The sequence below is a fragment of the Topomyia yanbarensis genome, chromosome 2 (genome assembly GCF_030247195.1).
Source record: "Topomyia yanbarensis strain Yona2022 chromosome 2, ASM3024719v1, whole genome shotgun sequence".
Classification (NCBI taxonomy): Eukaryota; Metazoa; Arthropoda; class Insecta; order Diptera; family Culicidae; genus Topomyia; species Topomyia yanbarensis.
Window position 1 is genome coordinate 156,945,420 of NC_080671.1, and position 22,904 is coordinate 156,968,323.

General features: G+C 38.5%; 1 protein-coding gene across 4 annotated transcripts in view; it reads left to right on the forward strand.

The window, feature by feature from the left end:
- LOC131681846 (protein quick-to-court) overlaps positions 1–22,904 on the forward strand; it is a 104,079-nt gene that overhangs the window by 46,184 nt on the left and 34,991 nt on the right. For all 4 annotated transcript variants that reach the window (XM_058962901.1, XM_058962900.1, XM_058962902.1 and 1 more), the window contains exon 2: positions 5,676–6,251. In XM_058962901.1, coding sequence (XP_058818884.1) covers positions 5,766–6,251 — 486 coding nt within the window. In that variant the 5' untranslated portion in view covers positions 5,676–5,765. The remainder of the gene's footprint in view (positions 1–5,675; positions 6,252–22,904) is intronic.

A 22,904-nucleotide genomic window follows, 5' to 3' on the forward strand; every position in this document is an offset into this window, starting at 1 on the left:
ATGAATGATATGACTAAAATGCACGAAATGAATAAACTGATCAGAGTGAATCCAAATGATGAAACGAATAAAGTAGATTAGATGAACGCAGATGAACAAAATTTATGAAAAGATGCTGAATGAAACAATTAATTAAAATGCAATGATCATTTAAAGTTAAAGTTAAAAAACATTTTTGAATAAAATAAGAAAATAGATAATCCAGATTGTACGAATTTGAGAACCATTGCATCAGAAAGTTATGAAATGATTTTGAAATTGTATCTTCCGAGAAAAAGCTAATTAATACACAATGGGATTTCTAGGGCTTCTATCCTTTTTTTAATCTTTTCGTTTTCACGCTTCTTTACTTGACGGCGTCGTTTTAAGATTATTTAGTGTTTCAACATTATTGATGGACCTTAATTAGTTATCAGAAACCCGGAACGTTCAATTTGCTTTGGAATTCAAAGTTTACTTTTTGGTCACATATTCTCGAAAAAAATTGTGCAGAATAGAATTTGCTGATTCAGTAATTTAACGCGCAACTGAATATAGTAAAGTGAGACAAGATAACATGACACATTCTTTCGTGACGTTTACAACGATTTGACGAATCTTCATTCGACAAATATGTCATAACTTTATCAAATGAACGCCTACATCAAAATTTATTACAGATTCGGAAAGTAGACAAAATCTCACGAAAGCCCTTTGAACAGAGAGCAAAAGATGGAGAATGCGACTCGTAAAGGAGACAAGTAGATATTTCAAAGTTTTCATTCGAATTAAAATAAATAGTGTGAAGTGTCTAGGCTATGTCGATAGCATAAAAGGCGTGCATTCAGTTGATTATAATGCAGTCTCTTTCCAGCCATCCTTATATCTTGCATATTGTTTCGTTCGAAATTCTCGTTCAGGAAATATGGATAAATAAGCCCTGTACAATCCTATACTGTGAAAAAGAAATGGTTCAAACTGTCAGGATGGCAAAAATATAGTCAGATCAACTATCTGTCCAATGCATAAACTCTGATTGTAATCCTCGCTAATTTACTTGTACAATATGGAAAACTCGAACGAAACGTGTGCTGAATTATCCAATGCCTCGCTACTAATTATGACTTCCATTCAAACTTCAATTGAAGTGTACTCAGTGTAGAGCAGATATGGACAACGATAAGTTAGAAGACACCTTGTACTCGCACCCCCCATTGCGAGTGGGGGCTTTGAGAGACTTCTTTTCCCGGATCTAATTCGTGGATATTTTTGGGCTTTGATCCGTTATTTTTCATGAAAGTTCATACCAATACAATGTATGTGCATTTTCAATAATATCATCACAAAAAGATGTTTTTAGTTTTCACATGACATATTTGAGCATATGTTTGATTCAAAATTCAATAGAGATACGAAGAGTTGAAATATCGCATGTGGAATGTCCCACCTCCCAGTTAAGCCACATATTTTTCTGAGATAGCTATGAATTTCCTTTATTATAGTGTTTATACAAGCTTTGAATGGAACTGAATTAAATTTGAGTTGATGTAGTTTTAGATGGTCACCTGTCTACCCATAGTGCAACGTTTCGAAATACCAATTTCACCTTGAAAATAGTTATAGTTTTCCCATTAGGCAAATATTTTGCAAATTTTCTCGGACTGCAAATATTTTATTTGACATGTAGGATGTATTATTAAACTTGTTTCCGCGAGTCTCTTGTACACTAAAATGCAAAGAAAATAATAAGGTTACAGACAAAAAATAGTTTTGTTTTCTCAAACCATCACAATTACATCGCACACATGAAATTAGCTTGAAGATTAATAAAGATTAGCAGAGAATCTTATCACACAACTTAGAAATGGATAGAGAAATAGCAAGATAGATGTGAGTCGTGACAGTTGCCACAAACATGAAGAAAGAGAGAGAGAGAGAGAGAGAGAGAGAGAAAGAGAGAGTGAGATAGAGATGGGGAGGGCATGTGAGGAATGACAAATGATGGTTCATGCCGAGACCTTATTTTTATAGGTATATTATGCGATATATTGATTCCTTACATCCTTATTATAAATAATGTAAGTAATAATTTTTGCGCCATAACCAATATAATCTAAATTTTGCAAAGAGCTAAATTTTTGCTAGAGTTTTGGGATTCAAAAATATAGTTTCTTTCGGTGATGCCACGAGTATAATTGTATGAATATCTTTTATCTCACTAATAGGTGAATTACTTGATGATCTGTATAGTTATATACTATCCAATATTTACTTCACGATTGAACGCAACGCCTAATCCATTTTATTTTATTTTTGAAGTGAACTTACATATTGATTTTTGAGAAATCGTTCAATTATTATATAGGTAATTCACAAAATGTTTTCAAAATCGAATTCCTTGAATCACGTAGATGTGTTTTCATACCTCGATATTCAAAATCGGTTTAGTTTTGTCCCTAAAACACCAGTAAAGCAATTCGGTCTCCTTTTTAATAAGTGAAAATTGGTAAGCGAGGAATAGAAATACAAAATGTTTAATATCTCCGTCGCTCGTAAACGGATTTTGACAATATATAACTTGATAGAAAGGTATTTTTACAAATTTCTAATTATGCACAGGTTGTGGGACAACGTTGCTTTGCTTGAAAGTTATTTACTAAAAACCTGCAATGTTTTGACAAAATGACCTATATCTCAGAAAGTAAACAACATATCGAAAAACAAAAATAATAGTGTCAAATGGGCACGTTAGGCTTTTCATTTCAAACTAGTTTCATTAAGATCGGTTCAGCCATTGCTGAGATAATTACATGACATTTTGTTGTTTTGTTGTTTTTTTGTACATACAGACATTAGGTCATATCAACCATTTTAAAGAATGCAGAATGTTCTAGGGGAAGAACATAATACATAACTAAATATATGAAACAATGGGTTTCAAATTTATTGATTTTACAATAATTATTATAGTTATTATAGTTAATTAGTGGTTAGGTAAAGTATCTTACTGTCATTACTGTTGGGATAAGTTCAGAAATTGCTGCATTTGTGATCAAAATTTAACATTATTTTCAAAACAAGTGTCAGTTTATACGTAGATATACACTGTGAAAAATGATGATAAGGATACATGTCATTTTAAGGAATTATCTTAGTGTGAACGAATAAAAATGACACAATTGTAACATTTGATGCTTTAGAAAAGGTTTTGATAATATTTAAAATAATTGGTTACGTGTTTCAACTCACATTCATTGCTGTTTCAACCTGCCTCGGTATGAGGAGAGTTGAAACAAATAGAATACTGTTACAAAAATCAATATATTGATGCTTTGTTATTGATTTGTACCAGTTATTCTGATGTAATTTGATAAAGCAAAAAACGGAAGTAAGAAATTTAAAAACAAACGATCATCGAATGTCAGTTTTTGACGATTTATCTAACAAAAACAAAAAAAAATTGTTTCAACACTCCTCGGTCTCCCCTACCGTATGTACATACAACATAATTGCATTCGCGCGGACTGCCGTTGATTTTGCACTTATAGGCAGCTGATGCGTTAAAAGAAAACTCATCATATCGGTATCCCACCGAATCGGTTGTGCAACAGTAACGTGATGATGTGATTCAAAGACCGTCTCAATTTTTCAATACAAGATAATATAAAATGTGAAATTATGAAATATAATAATTGAAAATCATAAATTTTCTGCGCAGTATCGTCTTCTTACATGCTGGTGAATTCGAGTTTTACAGTATGTGCCATACAAAATATAAAAACCTCATCACCTTATTTCGAATACTTTGAGACAGTTAATATTATTTGTGGGATCACCTGGATCTCAACTGTCAGTAGATGTAAACAAGCCAGCATTTGGTTCGAAAAGACAGCATATACAAAAGAATAGTTATTTCCCAGTATTGCGCTCGTCCAAAGATTCGCAAATGAATAATTCTAAGCATCCAGAAGTTCTTTTAAGTAAACATGATATTCAAAGCAATTCCTTTGCCTAATCTAATTTAAGTAACTATGTGAATTGTCAACATTAGAATCAACTATCATCAGTGCAAATTTAACTTTACTCACAGTTTGTCAGATGTATCAGTAGGAAGTTGGTAACACTTGATACCAACCAATGTATACTGATTCGATAGGAGAAAGAAAAGTGGTGATGGGCAAGACTAGACACAGCTGCTGCAGCGAAAAACATTACTTTTCGATATACATGCGCACGACTTGAGATACATTAAGTTCAGTGGACTCTATATTTTCGCTTCTACCATCACACGTTTCAAATTCAACGCCAATCACCGCTAGCCACAATGGAACTGGAAGGTATTTAAATGCTTATGAGCAGGTATGGATCGAGTATGGAAAAGAAAACTTTCATTTCATTCCCTGCGAATTCACTCTCATTTGTCAGTGGATAACTACCAAACATAAGCAGTGTTTAATAGTACGTTAAACCCTGGCACTCTTGTGTATCGAGTATCAAATTTCTTCTCTATTAATTTCCCCTATACATAGTGCTCCTTAATAAGATGTTGCTTCAAACCTGTTTCATGTTAAAACTTTGAATGATCGTAATGTAATTTTGACTTTACTACTTTTTTGTTTTCTTTGATCTCAAGACCGTTTGCTTTATTTTTAGCGAGAGAATAAACTACATATATGTGCGAGGATTTGTAATCTTACCAATTACGTTATGCCGCCCCTTCATACACAACCTTGCCGAATAGAAGAAATTTCATAACCAAGGGAGTTTCAATTCTAAACCAAATTAACAACTCATGATGAGAGATCGCTACGAGTTTTAAATTAGCCTTTCTGTAGGCATACAATAGGCTTCTTGCATTTCATCATACGTTCGCTGGTAGCGCATTAAATTGCGTATCATAGCTGCAAGTGAAGCAAAACGCGAAAAATGTGTGCAACATAATCTCGTCTAGGATTAAAATTTACATACACTGCCTGTTTATTTACATTTTTAAATAGCAATACTAGGGTCGCGTAGTGCAGAGAAAAGTAATGGCAACGCACATTAATTTCCTTTCTTTGGTCAACCTATAACACATAAACCCCCAATGAGGTTAAAAACAACTTGTGGACCACCAAATTCGATTTATAGTTTACAAATGTTATAGAATCTGGACTAGACCAAATATTTTCAACTCTATTTAATGCCAGTCAGCATAAACAAACACAATGATTATTTTAAAAAAAAACAATAGATTTGTAAATATTTCATTTGTTTGTTTTTCATAACGTAATAATAATTTCAGCTGACCCGCAACGTGCTCTAATACTTTAAGATGATCCATAAAGCAATAATTCATTTGTCTACAAAAGGTTACGCGAATAACTGCGATCGGTCTGTTTTCATCCATGCACAAATCGACAATCGCCATGGCACTCGGATGCGTTTAATTTGAAATACACAACAACAAAGTCAATGAAGGCGTGCCGCTTGCATCAGCGGTAATCTCACCAACCCACTGCGCGCCACACCGTCACGGTCATCAATCGCGTTTGGTGTCCACGGTGACGCATCCATTCGTGATGGTTTCTGCGAGTATTCGAATCGTGGAAAGCTTCACCACGGTCATTTTTCAGTTTCCCCGCAACTCTCAACGATGCGTAAAATATCGTGGTTTACTAATGTAACCTTTTTTCATCTTCCGCCATTTATTCCAGATCTGGAGAACGTCCGGATCAACTGCAACCGACCAGCCCCGATGGTGTATGACGTCCAGGTGTCGCTACTAGATAACACACTACGTCATAATGTCCTCGAAGCCAGCAACTCCGCTCGAACTACGACGTGCCTTTCCGGGCGAAAGCGAAAGCACTCGGATTCCGGTGCTTTCGCCAACCCCCTTTCGCCGATCCTATTCGCTGCGTATGCGCACTAGCCAGAGCTTCCATGACTACCAACATTACCGTTTGTGCGAGTGTGGTAGTGAAAATATGCATCATCCAACGAATCTGTCCAGTCCTTCGTCGTCCGGCTTAAAAGTGAAAAATTCGTACGCCAATGGGGCCAAATCGAACAGTCATCATCATCACACATCACCGGGCGCCTCAGCGGAGCCATTCGGCACAGGAGACCATCAGTCCAGCTGCAAGGATACTTCCACCGGCGGTAGTACACTGCTACCAAATGGAGTAATCTGTCACGGTAACAGCGCTGGCACGACACAGTCCGGGCAAAAATCTTCATCCTCGCAGTCGACCCGCAAGAATAGTTTGCAGAAAAATGAACGGGGAATGGTAAGTATTGTTTCTTATTTGGTGAAATGCCTCCCGCTTAGAAAATATGCATATCACAAAAAATTATATAATCCGTGCTGAGTTAAAAGGATACCTTGAAGTGACTAGCTGAGTAGTGTAGTTTTCCTCGTTTGACCTATATTCTGCGAGGGGTTTCCCGAATCACCCACACAGCCTCCGTTAAATAGGATATGATAACAAATGGTGTCATTGTGTCGGTGTTATATTTACAGAGCTAAGACACCAGCATTTCAAAAGGAAATTATATTTCAAAGTACGTAATTCTACGTAGGGATTCCAACATTTGCATTCTATATTAATTGAGTCCGGTTTTGTGTTGAACTGATAGAGTTGTCATCATTCGTAAGGAATTGTCGAAGTTCACCTACATCAGAGTGCAGAAGCGGGCTAAGTAGCATTTGAAAAAAAAAAGCAGTAAAAAACTCTGAGCCTAGAGTCATACTAAAAAGTCAAACAAATACCCAAGTGTATCATCGTTACCGTATTGTCGAGAAAATCGATTTTCCTGAATAAAAATGTCTTTCAATATAACATGTTTCCACATGGATAGAAGAGCAGCGAACACGCAAATGTAGCGCAATAGCAATGACTGCTAACGGTCAGCATCACAACAGTAGTGACGCAAACGAACGCACGCAGTTTCTTTGATACGGTAGAATTGGGTAAATTATCGCGTGATTGGTGATGAGCAGTTATGAAGCATTCAAATACTTCGCAATCAGTTGGCGATCCACCGATCTAAAGCTCCCCATATTCGACAGTCGAAAAGGCCAGAAAGTAATTGAGATTTTTTTTTTTCCAAAACAACATAAATCGATTGTAGGGGAAGCTGAGTTCGTTAAAAAACACACACAACTTAACTATCAATTTTATCAAATATAAGTTATATTATGGTAAAAGGCACATAAATGTTTGTTACGTTTAAGATGAGATAAATAATTTTTTTCATTTTTTGACTATAGAGGTGTAAATCTTAGGATCCTTCACCTCTTGTCTGGTTAGATAAATCTCTTTTGGAAAAATCTCTAACCTATGTGTGGGGTCGGGAATCAAACCGAGGTGAGCTGCGTACAAGACAATCGATTTACCAACTACGCTATGCCCGTCCCCCAGATAAATTAATAAGTATTTACACGCATTTAGCAAACGAAAGCCTTGAACCTTGATACTTCAAAACAATACCGCTTGATGAACGAAAGTTTTCGTAAATTTTATATATTTAGTGTACATTGCACGAATGTTATCGTTGATAATGACATTATTTTTATTGAAAGAAACGAAATGTTTCATTTATTTTAATAAACGTTTGTGTATATTACGAACAATTTCGTTGGTCGCATGAATTCATTTCGTTCATCTAAGAGAAATTTTCGTATTTAATAGCATATTATTTTGACATTGCTCTGACAGAGAAAAACTCCAACTTATTCATATAAAACCAACGAGCAGTTCGCGATGACTCAACTGAATCTCAACTGCTTCGGATTCTATATCAACAGGAAGCGAATGAGGTTCAGGAAATTTTCCTGAAACCGGCGGATACGGATACGATTACTAAATACTCAGACCGAGACCGTCGTGATGATAAATAATTATTTGACGTATAGCAACAGGGACTCCATATTCTACCTCTATTGAAGCTCTTTTTACGTTGACGGTTTGGCGAATGGTGCTCGTAAATATCATAAAGACTTTCGTATATAGCAGCGAACAATTCGTTTGCCTAATGAAGCCGTTTCGTAATAGTTTCAAAAGAACTACGAATGATTCATCATATATACGAAAAATTCGTACATATTATGAAAATTGTCTGTGCGAAACTATTTCGTACGATTTACGAATTTATTCTATCAGTAAACGAGACGAAAAGTCGAGTACAACGCACTCTTATTCATCCTACCATTTGTGCTAATCTAATGAATTGAGATAGCAGACACTGCTCTAACTAATGTGTGAAAATGGATGTGATGAATAGAGGTGCTGAGATGAATTAGGTCACAGAACCGTGCCAAAAGAAAACAAAATGTATTAGTCGAAAAGTGTCTCACTCTGCCTTTGTCCTATGTTCATCTTTACCAATACCGCATGTCCATTAGAAATGGTCGGCTTCGGGTTTTTGGACACGAAACCCGAATCCGACGGATTTCGGGTCGGGTTCGGGATTTTTTTATTTCGATTATAGAGGTTTTAACCTTAAGGTCACTCGTCTCTTCGGGTTAGAAAAATCTCTTATGAAAAATTTCTAACCCTATGTGCGGGGTCGGGACTCGAACCCAGATGCGCTGCGTACAAGGCAATCAATTTACCAACTACGCTACGCCCACCCCCTTGGGTTCTGGTTCGGGTTCTGAAATTTAAACTTCTTGGGTTTGGGTCGGGTTCCAGGTTTTCAAACTTGGAATTTTCGGGTTCGGTATTTTTGTTTATGTATACAATTCAGATTTGCAAACTGCCCGAATTATTTTGGTTTTTAATCGAGCACTCATGAGAGAACATTAATCAATAAGTGTTTCACATCAAAAAGCTCTATGCGATTTGTTTTTCGTGATAATCATCAATAAGCCAAGACAAAGAAAATGGAATATGAATTTCGACTTACTATGAAGTCGATATTTAGGCCGCGGACGGAGTAAACGAGCGAAACTCAGCTAAAGCGTACAGCGAATGAACATCATTTTGATGTAAAACTCAGACTGAATGAAGTAGGGAAAAGCGGCCAACTCACATTTTTACATGTGAATTGGGACGCTCCTTTTATATGCATCTTACAAGACGTAAAGTTACAAGACTGTGTAAGATTTAACTATGTACATTGTTAACAGCCTTCACCATATGAGTGTCCTGGACAACGATGGCACTCACGATAATGATATACTAGCGCCACGGCTGAGCCATTGCATGATCAAGATTCTTTCATGAACTTCCACGCTCTTAAAGAATTGATCGTAATAATATTGTGTGTTCTGTTTAAGGTTTAAGCCATAAACGGATTTGTAGAAGTTTGGAGTCGTTCCGAGAACTCCATTGAAAATGTCGAAGCATCTAAGCTGACCAACTCTGACAAAAAAATCCGGACACCTTTCAGCAACGAAGCGTGATCGTTCACAATACTCAGGTAGACGGTCTGAGTGATTGTACGATTTTAGATGAGCCTAGGGTCCAGCTCGGGTGCCTAAAATTTTAAATCTTCGGGATCTTTGGTTGATTCTCTGTATTAAGAAGTCGGGTTCGGATCGAGTCGGGTTCGGGTTTTCAAATTTTTAAATTCTCGGGTTCGGGTCAGGTTCGGGTTTAACAAAATTTTCATTCTCGAGTTAGAGTTTTTCAATTTTCAAATGGTTGGGCTCGGGTTGGGTTCGGGGATTTCAAATATTAAAATTTTGGGCTCGGGTCGGGTTTTTCAATTTTCAAGCTCTCGGATTCGGGTCGGGTTCGAAAAAATTGAAACCCGACCATCTCTAATGTCTATCTTACCCATAGCACTTTTGAAATTACAATTTGAACAAGATTCAAACATTTGGAAGGTTCCAGTAAAGGTCATTCCACTTTTGTTGGATGATTTAAATATATGGTACATTCTTCTCTCAATAGTAGTACATATCCAGTTGAGTTGATGGTGACTTTCAGCATTTTCACACGAATTGACTATTTCTTGTTTGATATTATCATAAGGAATTGAACAATAAAAGCGTGAACTCTAAAAATCACTTTTTTGTTTTGCAGTTCACACAGGGTCCCGCACTCGAAGTGTAACCAACTCAAAAGTCCATAAATTCAATTTGAAATATTATTTTTATTTAATTCAGTATGTGTAAAAATAATCAAAAATTCAGAATCAATTCACGTTAGCTCTAGGCAAAAATGCTGGGCAAGACTATTTTCTGCTGCTCAATGCATTATTTTGCATCTATAATTTAAGGGAAACTTGATGATGTTAAACACATTTTCCATAAAAAAATCCACATTACAGTGCGAAATTTGTTTTCTTCTCGTTTGGAGAATAGGAGAGCCATTGTGTGGTTGTAATGCAGTTCGGAACGTTGGTTTTCAGCCTTTTCACCTATTTTACAGAGCATATCGAAGGACGGTGCTTTGACTTGCATATTATTGGGATAAATCCAGAGAATTCTTTTTTCGATTTTTACTGCGTCACTATAGCGCTTTTCATTTACTTTACAGTACTTATCGTTTTGACAGGTGGTTTTGACTAGCATATTATGCAAAGAGTTGAGGAATAAATGTTAAAGCGACCGAAATATTAACAAAAGAGAGGGTAAACAATGAGAGTCTCTCATCATAGATGTTGTAAGTAGGGGTTTGCCCACTACTCGGGTTCTTGTTTGCCCGGCGAACCCTTCTTTTCAGGGCGGCCTAGGTGCCTCTACAGAATTTCGGATTCTCGTAACAACAAAAAAAACAATAGTAAACAAACAAGTAATTTACTAAATTTACCGACTTGTATTTCGCCGCTTCTCCACTTCACTGCTGCTGCTGCTTTTGATGATGGCGGAAGGCGGGGGTTTATCCGACCGGCCGGGACTCCGACGGCCGAGTTCTCCTGCTGGTATCGTTAGGTGCTATCGCAGCGGTCCTTTTCAATTAGCCAGGGAGGTGAGCAAGGCTCTTTTGTTGGAACCTCCCAAGCGACGTGGCGAGTAATCGCCGGGTCCACTCACTCCCCGTGAATGGCCCAGATAGATACCGCAGTAAACTACCTCAGGTGGATCCGTTGTCCTGCCTGCTTCGCCCTCCTTTGCGATTAACTGTGGAGGAGAGCTATGCTCGTTCGGCTGATCCTCCACAGTGAGGGCGGCGTGGTGTCACTGGGTTCTTTGTAATTAGCCGGGGGAAGCGAGTGGCTCCTTTGCGATTAGCTTCCCGTTCCCGGCGACCCAACACCGCACTATACACTGTGCCCGAACCACGGGCCGACACTTTCCGACGGTCTTAGTTTGCCGTCGCACGCGCGCACTGAAACTTTTCTCTAGTGGCGGAAACTGTCCCACAAAAACTTATTACGGACGTCTGTTATTCGCCGTGGTTCGTCACTTTCTAACCTTTTCACGATGGCCGGCTTCTGCACGACCAAAACAAAACGACATACCGCCTCGATCACTAGCTGTCATCTCCCTTGCAGCATAACCAGCAACCAATTCAACAGCAAGAAGAGAGCGGTGACCTACCTAAGCCCTATGTTATTTATACAGAAATATGAAACAAAATTTTCTACACCTATCTAGACCAACAAAATCGTTCACAAAAGCTAAAACAAACAAAATTTACGAGAAAAAGTGAACGATCATAAGGAACAGCGGTGAGCATTATGTTACATAAATTTTCGTAAACAATACACTCTACGGAGAGAGTACGCACGAAAGGGTATATTTCCACCCAGTGCTAAATTGTTACCCTGACGGGTTACAATATCTTTTTGAAACAAGCCTCAAGCATGGTCTGTGACCGAAATGTTTGTTTGCCCTCGACTTCGAAGCAGTCTGACGTCAAAGTAAATGCGACATATTATCGGGAAAGCATGTTCACGATAATATGTCGCATTTACTTTGACGTCAGACTCGATGAAAACGATTGGAAAGTGGCCATCTGCGGTTACAGCGACCCAAACCATTATTTGTGGCGGGTGCTGCCTCCTGGTGGCTAACCGATGACTCAAATTCTCGTATGAACGGTTGGTCAAGTAAACCATATCGTTTTGAGAATTTGTGAATTGTTTGATTTGAAATTTGAAAAGTTTCAGATTTTCACCGCTTTCGGCCAAGCGAGCCACTTCTTCGCTCTCTCAAGTCTAACTTACTGCTTCGGTGTGAGATAACGGGTATTTTGGAACTTGTAAGGCTTGACCTCCGTTGAATGCTCAATCGCATATTTTCAGTTCTTCAGCCATTTGATTGGCACTTCGTTGCACTATGGGTCACAATTCGACATGTTCTAACTCCAAAGGTGGCAAAAACGGGGAATCATCATTATGACCATCTAAAAAGACTACAAAATAAGGGGCACATGGTTTGTCTCCTAACGACTCCTAGTGTGAAATGTTTGCTTGTAAACTGCTTCTGTACCATGGAGCAAAACTCGATTTTTTGTTGAAAATCAAGTTCTTAAGTTTTCTGTAAGTGCTAAATATTCAGTAGATATTCGGTGTCTTCAAAAAAATGTCTCCACAATAAGTGCGCTTCATTTCGGTGTAAAAATTAGGGTGGGCTCCTAGATCTGAAAAAATAAAAATCTGAAAAAATGAAGAATAAAAATAGAAAATTAAAAGTATTTCTTTACATTTTAACGACATTCAATTAGCTAGAGATTACTGGGTAGGGAAAGTTATGAAAATTAGAGCCATAGTACTCAAGTGAGAGCAAGGATGTGAAGTAAACAGATCGGAAAACTAGAAGTGGCAGGGTCATTAGAACAGGCTTAATATCGTACGGGCTTAATCTTTTGCTTCTGTTAATGAAGGTCGAGCTTAGGCAGTATAACTACGAAACACCCGAGTTCACTAACATGTGTCCTGGTAACGATAGACGTGTCCATCTTTACCGTGACAGCCGACACTCGTTCAGTGAGCCATACGCGCGACTTCAAGAGGTCCAGACATACAGCTTTCAACAAGGTATAACTTCTGAACGGATAATTATGGACAAACGTTTTGCCTTTGTTTTGTAGGTGAAATCCAGGCCTATTAGAATAATTGATAGTATAATTACAGTTTTTGCCGATAGGAAAGCTACACGGGTTCGAAAAGAGGTTAAAATAAAATTAAAATCAGCCATAAGTCTTTACATAGCATTCACAGCTATTTTGTTTCTTCGAAAAAGTTGTGTGTTCTGTAATGATAAAAAAATACCTTCGAACATTGTTAAAGCGAAAAATTAGAAACAAAAAAGTTATAAGTAAAAATAAGAACTGTAGGTCTTCGTCATAGAAAATATTTTATAACTCAATAACTGTGAGTGACAGAGACAACATGTCTTCCGTACAATTTATGAAAATACTCTCCTCTACAACTTTGTTGAAGACGGCCAAGCGCTGTCTCTTTCGGTTCAAAAGTTCAATTTTTTATAGCCTAATATGATCAATTTTTTAAAACAACAATGTTGCCAAAAGATGGCGCTTTTTACACACACACGCACATTGTAGAATATGTAAAATCGCTAATATGAACAGTTTTGACTCCAATGAATTAAGTACCTCAAAACGCTGTTTTGAGCCACTGTGCACTGTGCAAACGTGGGATTAACATGATAATGAAAAATGTTTACACTGTTAAACTTTTTGTTTTAATTTTGATTATAGAGGTTTTATCCTTAGGGTCATTCGCCTCTTTTCATGTTAGAGAAATCTCTTTTGAAAAAATCTCTAACCCTATGTGCGGGGTTGGGAATCGAACCCAGATGAGCTGCGTATAAGGCAATCGATTTACCAACTACGCTACGCCCGTCCCCTTGCACTATTATAGGTATGTACGGTTTTGGCAATCTTATTGCTCACAGCTATTACACTCATGTTCAGCTTCCAAATATGAAAAATTACGTTCAAATAACATCCATTAGCAAAAAACACAACAAATAATCAGGTGTACCCACAATTCGCCATTTAAACACATTTTTGTAAAGTAAACGATACCCTGTGTTTCGCCGCGGAGCATAAAAAACTCGTACCATCAATTAAATCATTCCATTAGGAGAAATAACGAAATGCATATTAATTCAAATAAAACGACAAAAAACAGAACAGTAAATCAGAGTACATAAATTGAAACGAAAACGAATAACCTCAGAATAAAACAATGTGAACAGACCAAAACAGATCCAAAAAAATAAACCGATCAAAAAATACCTTACAAATAAACGCAAACGACATCTCGTTTCCTCTCTAGTGTCTATTTCACATCGAAAATCAGATTCACACCGCCATTAATTATATGTCCTGAGTGCCATGAATTTACTGTTACTTCGGGTATATATCTGAGCATCATTATTGTGCCTCAAACAGTTATTATTCCATGTAATGGACCCGGACACAAAACTAAATAATGTGAGAATGCCAAATAAAGTGAATTTTTCACTTCTCTCACCGTTACTCAAAACTTTGGCTAGCTTCGCTTTTCATGGCAAGATGATTTCTAAATTTAAAATGAGAATTTTATGTGCTCGTTTTTGGTCTGGAAAAATGTGACCAGCTATTCGACATAATTTGCTAATAAATTAAGACATTTATATCCACAATGGGCTGCGTTTCACAGAATAATTGATTCACAATCTAGCCGAATACCAAAGCGTATGCAAATTTCCGCGGTCAAATCAAAATACTTTCCCTCGTGCTGCTAGGCATGTTCGAGTACAGTCAAATATCGCATGTTGTTTAGGAACACGAGTGTTGATCAATACTGGACCTTTCACAACACGTCTTAATGTACCTCACCATTCTCACTGGCATTTTCGTTTTGATTGCACAAACAATCCGTCAGATGGAAAATGAAACGCTCACGTGAGTTGTTAGTGGATAAAATCGACCCAATTTTCTCTTCTTTTTCCAACCAGCCAAACGTAGATACATGTAACTATTTTGATGTTTTTGTTGTGTTTTATCTTGTTCGATACGCCTATCATTCGCACGCATTTTATGCTTCTATATACCACAATATACCAAAACAATGATTAAACCGATTCAGCCGAATAGCGCCAGCTGATCAGTTTCGGATATCTGTGAGGAATGGTGAGGATGGTTTTAGACAAAATTTTGTTAGGTTAATTTTCGAAACCTCTCTTTTTCTCTGAAGTCAATTGGTTTCTTCGACCTTCATGGTTGCGAAAATCATGACCGAACTCTTGAAATTATGAATAATGAACCCAGTTTTTATGGAATGGTATCTCCACAAACCTAGTGCACGTTCAAAAAATCCTGACGTTTCCCTGGAATGCTTGGTTGAGATGGCTTTCAATGTTTCTGTTGTTATACGAACTGAATTATCCTCGAAATTAATCTTGTTCATGATTTGATAAGATAGTTTTCTGAGTTATAACGTCTCTGGAAAAACATGATTTGCGGTGTTACCTGCCATTCCAAATCTACTGAACCGATTTCTTTCGATCTTTGCATACACATTCTATGTAAAAATACCTAATCACTACGTTAAGTTTTTGAGATAAATTTTCAATTAAGAGGGTTTTTTACTTTTTTTATTTCAATTAAGAAGGTTTTAACTTTAAGGTCATTCGCCTCTTCAGGCTAGAAAAATTTCTTATGAAAAATTTCTAACCCTATGTGCGGGGTCTGGTCTCGAACCCAGGTGCGCTGCGTTCAAGGCAATCAATTTACCAACTACGCTACACCCACCCCTCTGGTTTTTTACTCATTTTAAATAAAAATTACTATTTTTCACGAAAAAGAAATCCGCGTTTTTATGAGTAAACACCTCTTTAAATGAAAAATTATCCCAAAAACTCATCGTAGGGGTTAGATATTTTAACATAGAATGTGTATGCAAAGTTTGAAAGAAATCGGTTAAGTAGTTTTTGAATGGCAGGTAACACCGCAAATCATGTTTTCCAGAGACTTCTACAAAAAGCTTTGTCACCGAGTTGTTTGTCGATATTTTTGCAAAGAAAAATTAAAGCGTGTTTTTGAAATGATACACTATAATGTACGAAAGTTTTGATAAATTTGCTTCACGCAAAGTTCTAAAAAAATCGCAAAAAAGTGTTTATTTTTCACGCTGAAACCTTTAAAACACCCCCCTCCCCCCCTTAAAAGCGTTGTTATTGGTAAACAACATGAGCATGAATGGGTAAAAAAATACGGAGAAATGAAATCTGTTATAAACGTACTTGAGGAATTTTTTTCAATAGTATTCCCAAAGGCGTCCGTATAGTAAAAATGCGGTTGACCAAATACACTCCTTCCTATCTGACTTTGAAAGCCAAAAGAAAAAGAAACATTAACTATAAAAATAACGCTGTGCACCTGATTTAGATTTCTACGTACCAGTTCTGTAATCAGGTCAGGAAAGCCATGCTCCGAAGTCACGAAGCGAAATCAACCTACTACAATAATTATTCTCGAAACTAACTGGCTGTACCAACAACGAAGTGTTATTTCACTTAGTGTCTCCAAACCAAAAACCAGCACAAAACTACCGAGATAAATGAATTTGAAACAACGACCCGTAAGGACAAGAGACAAAAAAGAACTTCAATGAAAACATAGACGTAAGCGATAACACGAGAAAACGCAAATGCTCCTGATGATAAATTGTGGGGGTTCGCTTCAACCCAGGATGATTTTAAAGGGGTGCGAAACAGGTTGAGAAGTAATCACTCTGAGTTGCTTCGGAGCCCCACCATAAAATATCGATTTTGTATGTTATTATTATTATTATTATTTTCAGTCTGTTAGGAAACAAGACTTGAAAGTTCAATATCGGAAAATATTTTTTTCTTCGCGGACCCCAGCAACGACTTCACTAGGGGTCCGCGGGCCCCAACTTGAGAATCACTGTATGGGAGCTTATTTGTGATTGCCGTGATTTTTTGTATGATGTCGCATTGTGTTATTCTTGAACCGTATTTTTTAGACCGAGTACTGTGACTCATATAAATCGAGCACGTTTTGATCGATGGACGGCACTTTTCTGAAATTATCGACGTCAGAACCTATCGTGGCACTAACATTGACTCGGACCTGGTAATGGTAAAACTGCGCCGAAAACAACGTAATTAACAATGAACGATATGGACGCCCGCCTCGATATGATTTTGGGCGACTGAACCAACCAGAAATCGCCACAACATACACGCAGAATCGCATCGAGCACACCCTCATACGCAGCGTTGCCGTATGAGGGTGTGCTCGATGGGGCCCATCTTGAGGACTGCTGGAACACTATTAAAGCAGCCATAGACAACACAGCTGAAAGCGTCGTCGGGTATGTGTGAACTGAACTACTGGTTCGACGTAGAGTGTAGAGGGATTTCACAGGACATTGCTGCAGCAGCATGGAACGCGGCTGAACGCAGAACGATACCGGCTGAAGCGAAAGCAATAGACCCGCCTATTCCAGAAGAAAAAAACGTCTGGAAGAAGCAGAGTGCGAGGAAATGGAACAGTTGTATCAGAAGCGCAACGCATCCCGCCAAAGGTTCATTCCGCGAGCCGAAATGTGTAGAGATAAAAATGGAAGATTTCTGACGGATGGACGACACTACTTTCAACACTTTAACGGCAATGAAGAAACGGTTGCAGAAGGCTACGTCAGCACGGGGGACGTTGGAAACCAGCCTATCCACGCTGGGGGAAGTTAAAGATGCCATTCAACAGCTCAAGGACAATAAAACAGCTGGTAAACATGGTATTGGAGCAAAACTCATCTAAATAAGCCAGGAAATAGTATTTTGCCATTTGCCTGCACACACCGATAGTTAAAATCTTGCAAACCGAGCAGCTACCGAAGGAGTGGAAGCAAGGGGTTATTTAGTCCATCTATAAGAAGGGCGACAAGCTTGAATGTGAGAACTCTAGAGAGATTACCATCCGGAATGTCGCCTACAAAGTGATATCCCAGGTTTTCTTCCCACGCCTATCACCTTCGTGGGAAGAATTTATCAAGGGGCGTTCATCAACAGACCAGATCTTCAGCGTGCGGCAAATCCTCCGGAAATACCGTGAATACCAGGTCCCAATGCACCACCTGTTCGTCGATTTCAAGGCGGCATATGATATCATGAACCGCTATGGAAAATTATGAACGAACACGGCTTCCTCTAGAAGCTCACAAGATTCATTAAAGCGACAATGGAGGGAGTGCAAAACTGTGTGAGAATATCGGGTGAATTCGCAAGCTCATTCGGATCCTGCTGTGAACTAAGACAAGGTGATGGTCTTTCATACCTGGCTATACATTGCACTAAAAGGTGTTATACGGAGAACCGGGTTCAACAACCGAGGCACGATTTTTACACGATCCAGCCTAGTTGTATGCTTTGCGGATAACATGGACCAAATTGGGAGAACATTTAAAACAGTGGCTGAGCTTTACACCCGACTGAAACGAGAAGCAGCAAAAGTTGGATTGATGGTGATCGCGTCTAAAACAAAGATCATGTTGATAGAAGGGACGGAACGGGAAAAATCCCGGCTAGGAAGCAGTGTTACGATCGACGGGGATGAATTCGAGGTAGTGGAGGAATTCATATACATCGGATCTCTGTTAACGGCTGATAATAACAACAGTCGGAAAACGGGAGAACTCGGTCGTTGTAATCCCGGCCGGTCGGATGAAACCGTCGCCTTCCTGCCAGCATCAGCAGTATCGGATCAGTTGTGACCACGAACAGCCACAAGGGAAAGTAGGTGAATAAAATCGGTAAATTTAGTAATTTATTTGTTTATTTATTTGTTTGTTTACCTTTTTTTGTTATCTTACGAAAATCCTAAATTCCGGTCCCTACGTTGGGCGCCAAATGTAAGTAGAGGTTTGCCCACTACTCGGGTTCTTGTTTGCCCGGCGGACCCTTCTTTTCAGGGCGGCCTAGGTGCTCCTACCGGAATTTCGGATTTTCGTAACACAACAAAAAAGGTAAACAAACAAATAAAATTCTAACTTTACCGTTTATTCTTCCACCGAAACTCTCCTATGCTGATCGTTCCTTCTAGTCCGCTGCTGCTGAAGACGAGAAGGCGACGGTTTTGTCCACTGGCCGGGACTACAACGGCCGAGTTCTCCTGGATTGTCGGTGGCTGCTCCGGCAGCGGTCCTTGGCGGTTAGCTAGGGAGGTGAGCTTGGCTCCTTTGTTGGAACCTCCCTAGCGACGTTGGCGAATTATCGCCGGACCGCAAGCGGTTCCGGAAGTCACCGCAGTGATATTCCCAGGGGGAACCTTTGTCCGCCCTGTTTTGTTCTCCTTGGCGATTAACTGTGGAGGAGAGCTAGGCTCGTTCGACTGATCCTCCACAGTAAGAACGGTCGGTGTTTGCTCCCTGTTGTTCAGCCGGGGAAGCGAGAGCGCTCCTTTGCGGTTAGCTTTCCCTCTATGGCGAGCCAACACCACACACTTTACTTGTGCTCGAACCACGGGCCGGCACAATTTGACGGTTTTTATCGCCGTCGCACGCCCGTACTGAATACTACCTTCTAGTGGCGGGAAACTGTCCCAAAAAAGTCAAAATTTATCTGGAGGTCTGTTTGATGTTGTCTTATTGCAGCAAGAAGAGAGCAGTGGCCTATCTAAGCTCTATGTTTTTTGTATACAAACATAAAACAAAAATTACTACACCTATCTGATTGCACAAAACCGTTCACAAACGCGAAACTATATAAAAATTTACAAACTAAATGTGAACGGTATCGAACAGCGGTGAGCATAACTTTAATGTAAACAATACACTCTACGGAGAGAGTACGAACGAATAGGTATATTTCCACCCAGTGCTAAATTGTTACCCTGACGGGTTACAAATGCTGGACTAGAATCCTGCTAAAATTGTGTTCTGCTCAAATCCGGCAGGTACAATACGACGAGGAGCACAGTGGGCTAGGTGGGCTGACCAGGTACAGCAAGATCTAGAAGGTATCGGACGCAACCGTGGGTGGATTGACGCAGCCGCGATCCGAGTGTTTTGGAAAAGAATCGTATATCAAATTAATTGATGTAACATCATATAAATAAATAATAACTGTGTCTCATCTTCATGATTTTAGGAGCCTAATCATGATATTCGTGATATCAATAGCTTATTGGCGATCTTCGTAAATTCTCTTTGCGTTACCGTTTGCCATTTTATTTTTGAGTTTGCTATCGAATTTTTCACGCGGAGTACTGACTTGTTGTCAAGAACTTAGTCACAAAAAGTAGTCATCATTTTCGTAAAAACTCTATGAATTGTCGTGATATTTATTCTTGAGTTTGCTATCGGATGTTTAAGGTGGACAAAAGTAATTCCTATTTATGATTTCAGTGTTGTAGCCATTTTCGCAATTATTATTTACATTATGGTGATATTGTGACCAACCACGGAACAAAAGTGAATCCGTGAATAATATTCCATATTTTGTGAAATAGTTCACGTGAAAATTGCCATGAGCAAAATTGCAGGAAAGCGAAACTAATTAGGGATGTTTTTTTAAATCTATGAAATTATTCGTCAGCACGCAAGGTAATTCGTGAATCATCATTACCATATTAATCAAGAAGCAGTTCACGAAGCAAAAATGGATCAATTATGGATATTCTTAAATCTGTGAAATGCTAATCGAGTGCATGCTACATACACTATATTATAAAAGTCTAATCGTATTTCATCGTTTTGTGAGTTATTTACCAGATCATGATCAATATTTTATAAATTAGGAACCAGTTCACGGAAATTTCAAATTCCGTGAATAATATTCCAAATTTTGTACAATAGCTCATGTGAAATTACTGCAAGCCGAAATCTGTAATAATAATTTTTAATTACTCTTTTGAACTTGTAATACTAATGTATATTTTTGGAATAATCCATAACCTTTTTTCTTTGCGAAAGACAAGAACTATAAAATTAAGTTGCAAATTGCTAAATATATTTTCATCGATTTAACATGGCTGGAGAACACTTACACACCGCTTTTGCTCATCTATAACTTACACCCCATATCGATCATGTGAAAACATCTTTCACGCCCATAAACACAAGATAAACGTGCTTTCGTTTTCTGTCTAAAGCGATCTACTTGTCTATGCAGTTATTTCAAACACGTGTCATTTTGCGATAGTATGCTTTCACGTTTTTTTCTCCCATCAGGATGGGGCAGGCTAGCAAACATAGTTCACGTGCCTATCGCTAGTATCTATTACCCACCAACAAAAGAAGTAACAAAAACACGACTGTGTAGGTAAGCTTTTTTCCAACAAAAACCCGCCGATACTCCAATGTGCAGTGGGTACGATCTGTCCAGCTGTTGTGGGTGATGCCTTTGATGTTATGGTTGTTTTTTATACATATTTTATTTGCACAGACTATTCTGCAGCAAAGCTACTTAGCTGACTACTTTTCACATGTTCGTTCTGCATTCGTGCAAACGAAGCCCTGTAAAGATCTAGTACATATTTACTATTATGAGCAACCGTAGGACCATGAGCTAGTTTTTCTTTCTCTACTAGGGATGGTCATATCAATTGAGGAATTCGACCACTAACAAAAAAGACTGCAACCCGAGGTGCTTTAAACGTTTTACCGCATCGTATCCGAATGAATTCAAAAGCTCTATCGATAATAGATCTTTCGCGCCAAAACTATGTGCAACTTTTCTTGTTTATCATACACAGTCTTTTAATTTATTAGTCGACATCACTCTCACGGTAGCAGATTTTTCAGTTTTACATCATATTTTAGAATTGCCAGAAAACGTCTCTGACTTTGTACGATGGTGTCATCAGTAAACCGAAATACACGAACTCATCGACAAGCTTCTTCTCCATTTATTGATATTCTCGGCTAATGTGTAATGAGTAATACTTCTTACTTCGAAATTCATGCTCTCATGTATTTAGGCTTTAACACATTTATGATCAGTTCAATTCACTTTGATTCAACTATCAGTCGGATGTACGTCGACTCAAAGTCACGTGCCACAATATCAATATTGTCGCTAAACCGAACAGACTTCTGGAAAATCGTGCCACTCGTTTTAATTCTTGTTTCTCTAATCACACCTTAACATCTCGTCGCGGGCAACTGTCACAGATACGCTTCCTCTTCTCGCGAAAAGCCTCTTCATCCTCGGGTCTCGCTTCGTGTGGACAGCGCACGTTGATGATGCTGTAGTTTTTGAAACGGCCTATGATCCTCACGCCCATATCGTTTATCGTCCACCCCTTCATCACGCGTTGGCGAAGCCGTGTGGTGTCCGGCGGGCTGAAATCTTTTTGCACTATATCAACCAAGAATAGAACCTCTGGGAACTGCTCCCATGTCGTAAGAGGCGACTAACAACATGCTAGGAGTTCCTAGGCCGAGGTTTTGTTCCGTACCGAAGACTTAATCTGGGCGGACCTTAAGGTTTTCCATATTACCCTCTTTCCAGTCTGTATTTAGTGAATCACTGACATATACCTTTTCTGATTCGCCTTTCTTGATTGTGTACCAACGTTTTAAGTTTCTTCTGGCGGTTGTATATTAGCCGTAAATGACGAAATCTAATTCTACACTAAGTAACAGAATATATTAATATACCGGCACTTCCACGCCAAGGTTTAACTTCCAAAGCTTTGGCTTAAAAACCGTTTTTAAAAAATGGAAACTTTCATGCAGGAAATTTATTGAATTGGCCTAAGATGGAGCTGTCGAATTTCACAAAAAGCTTTTTATGTTGCAAGTGATCTGTAGTTGTGTTAAATTAGGTATTTTTCTATTATATTTGGAACCGTCTACCGACAAATCTACATTTACGAATACCTCCAAAAGTGACTTCTTGAGGTCTCATGAAGGCCTGACACTAGCTTTATGATACTTTTGCTTTTCTAAACAGTAATAAAAATCTCAACATTCAAGAACTTCACTTTGTCAGAAAATGTAGGGCCATCGGAAGCTAAAACTTCGTAAAATCGCACTCCTGGTCCTTTTTTCAGTGCAGTACTCTA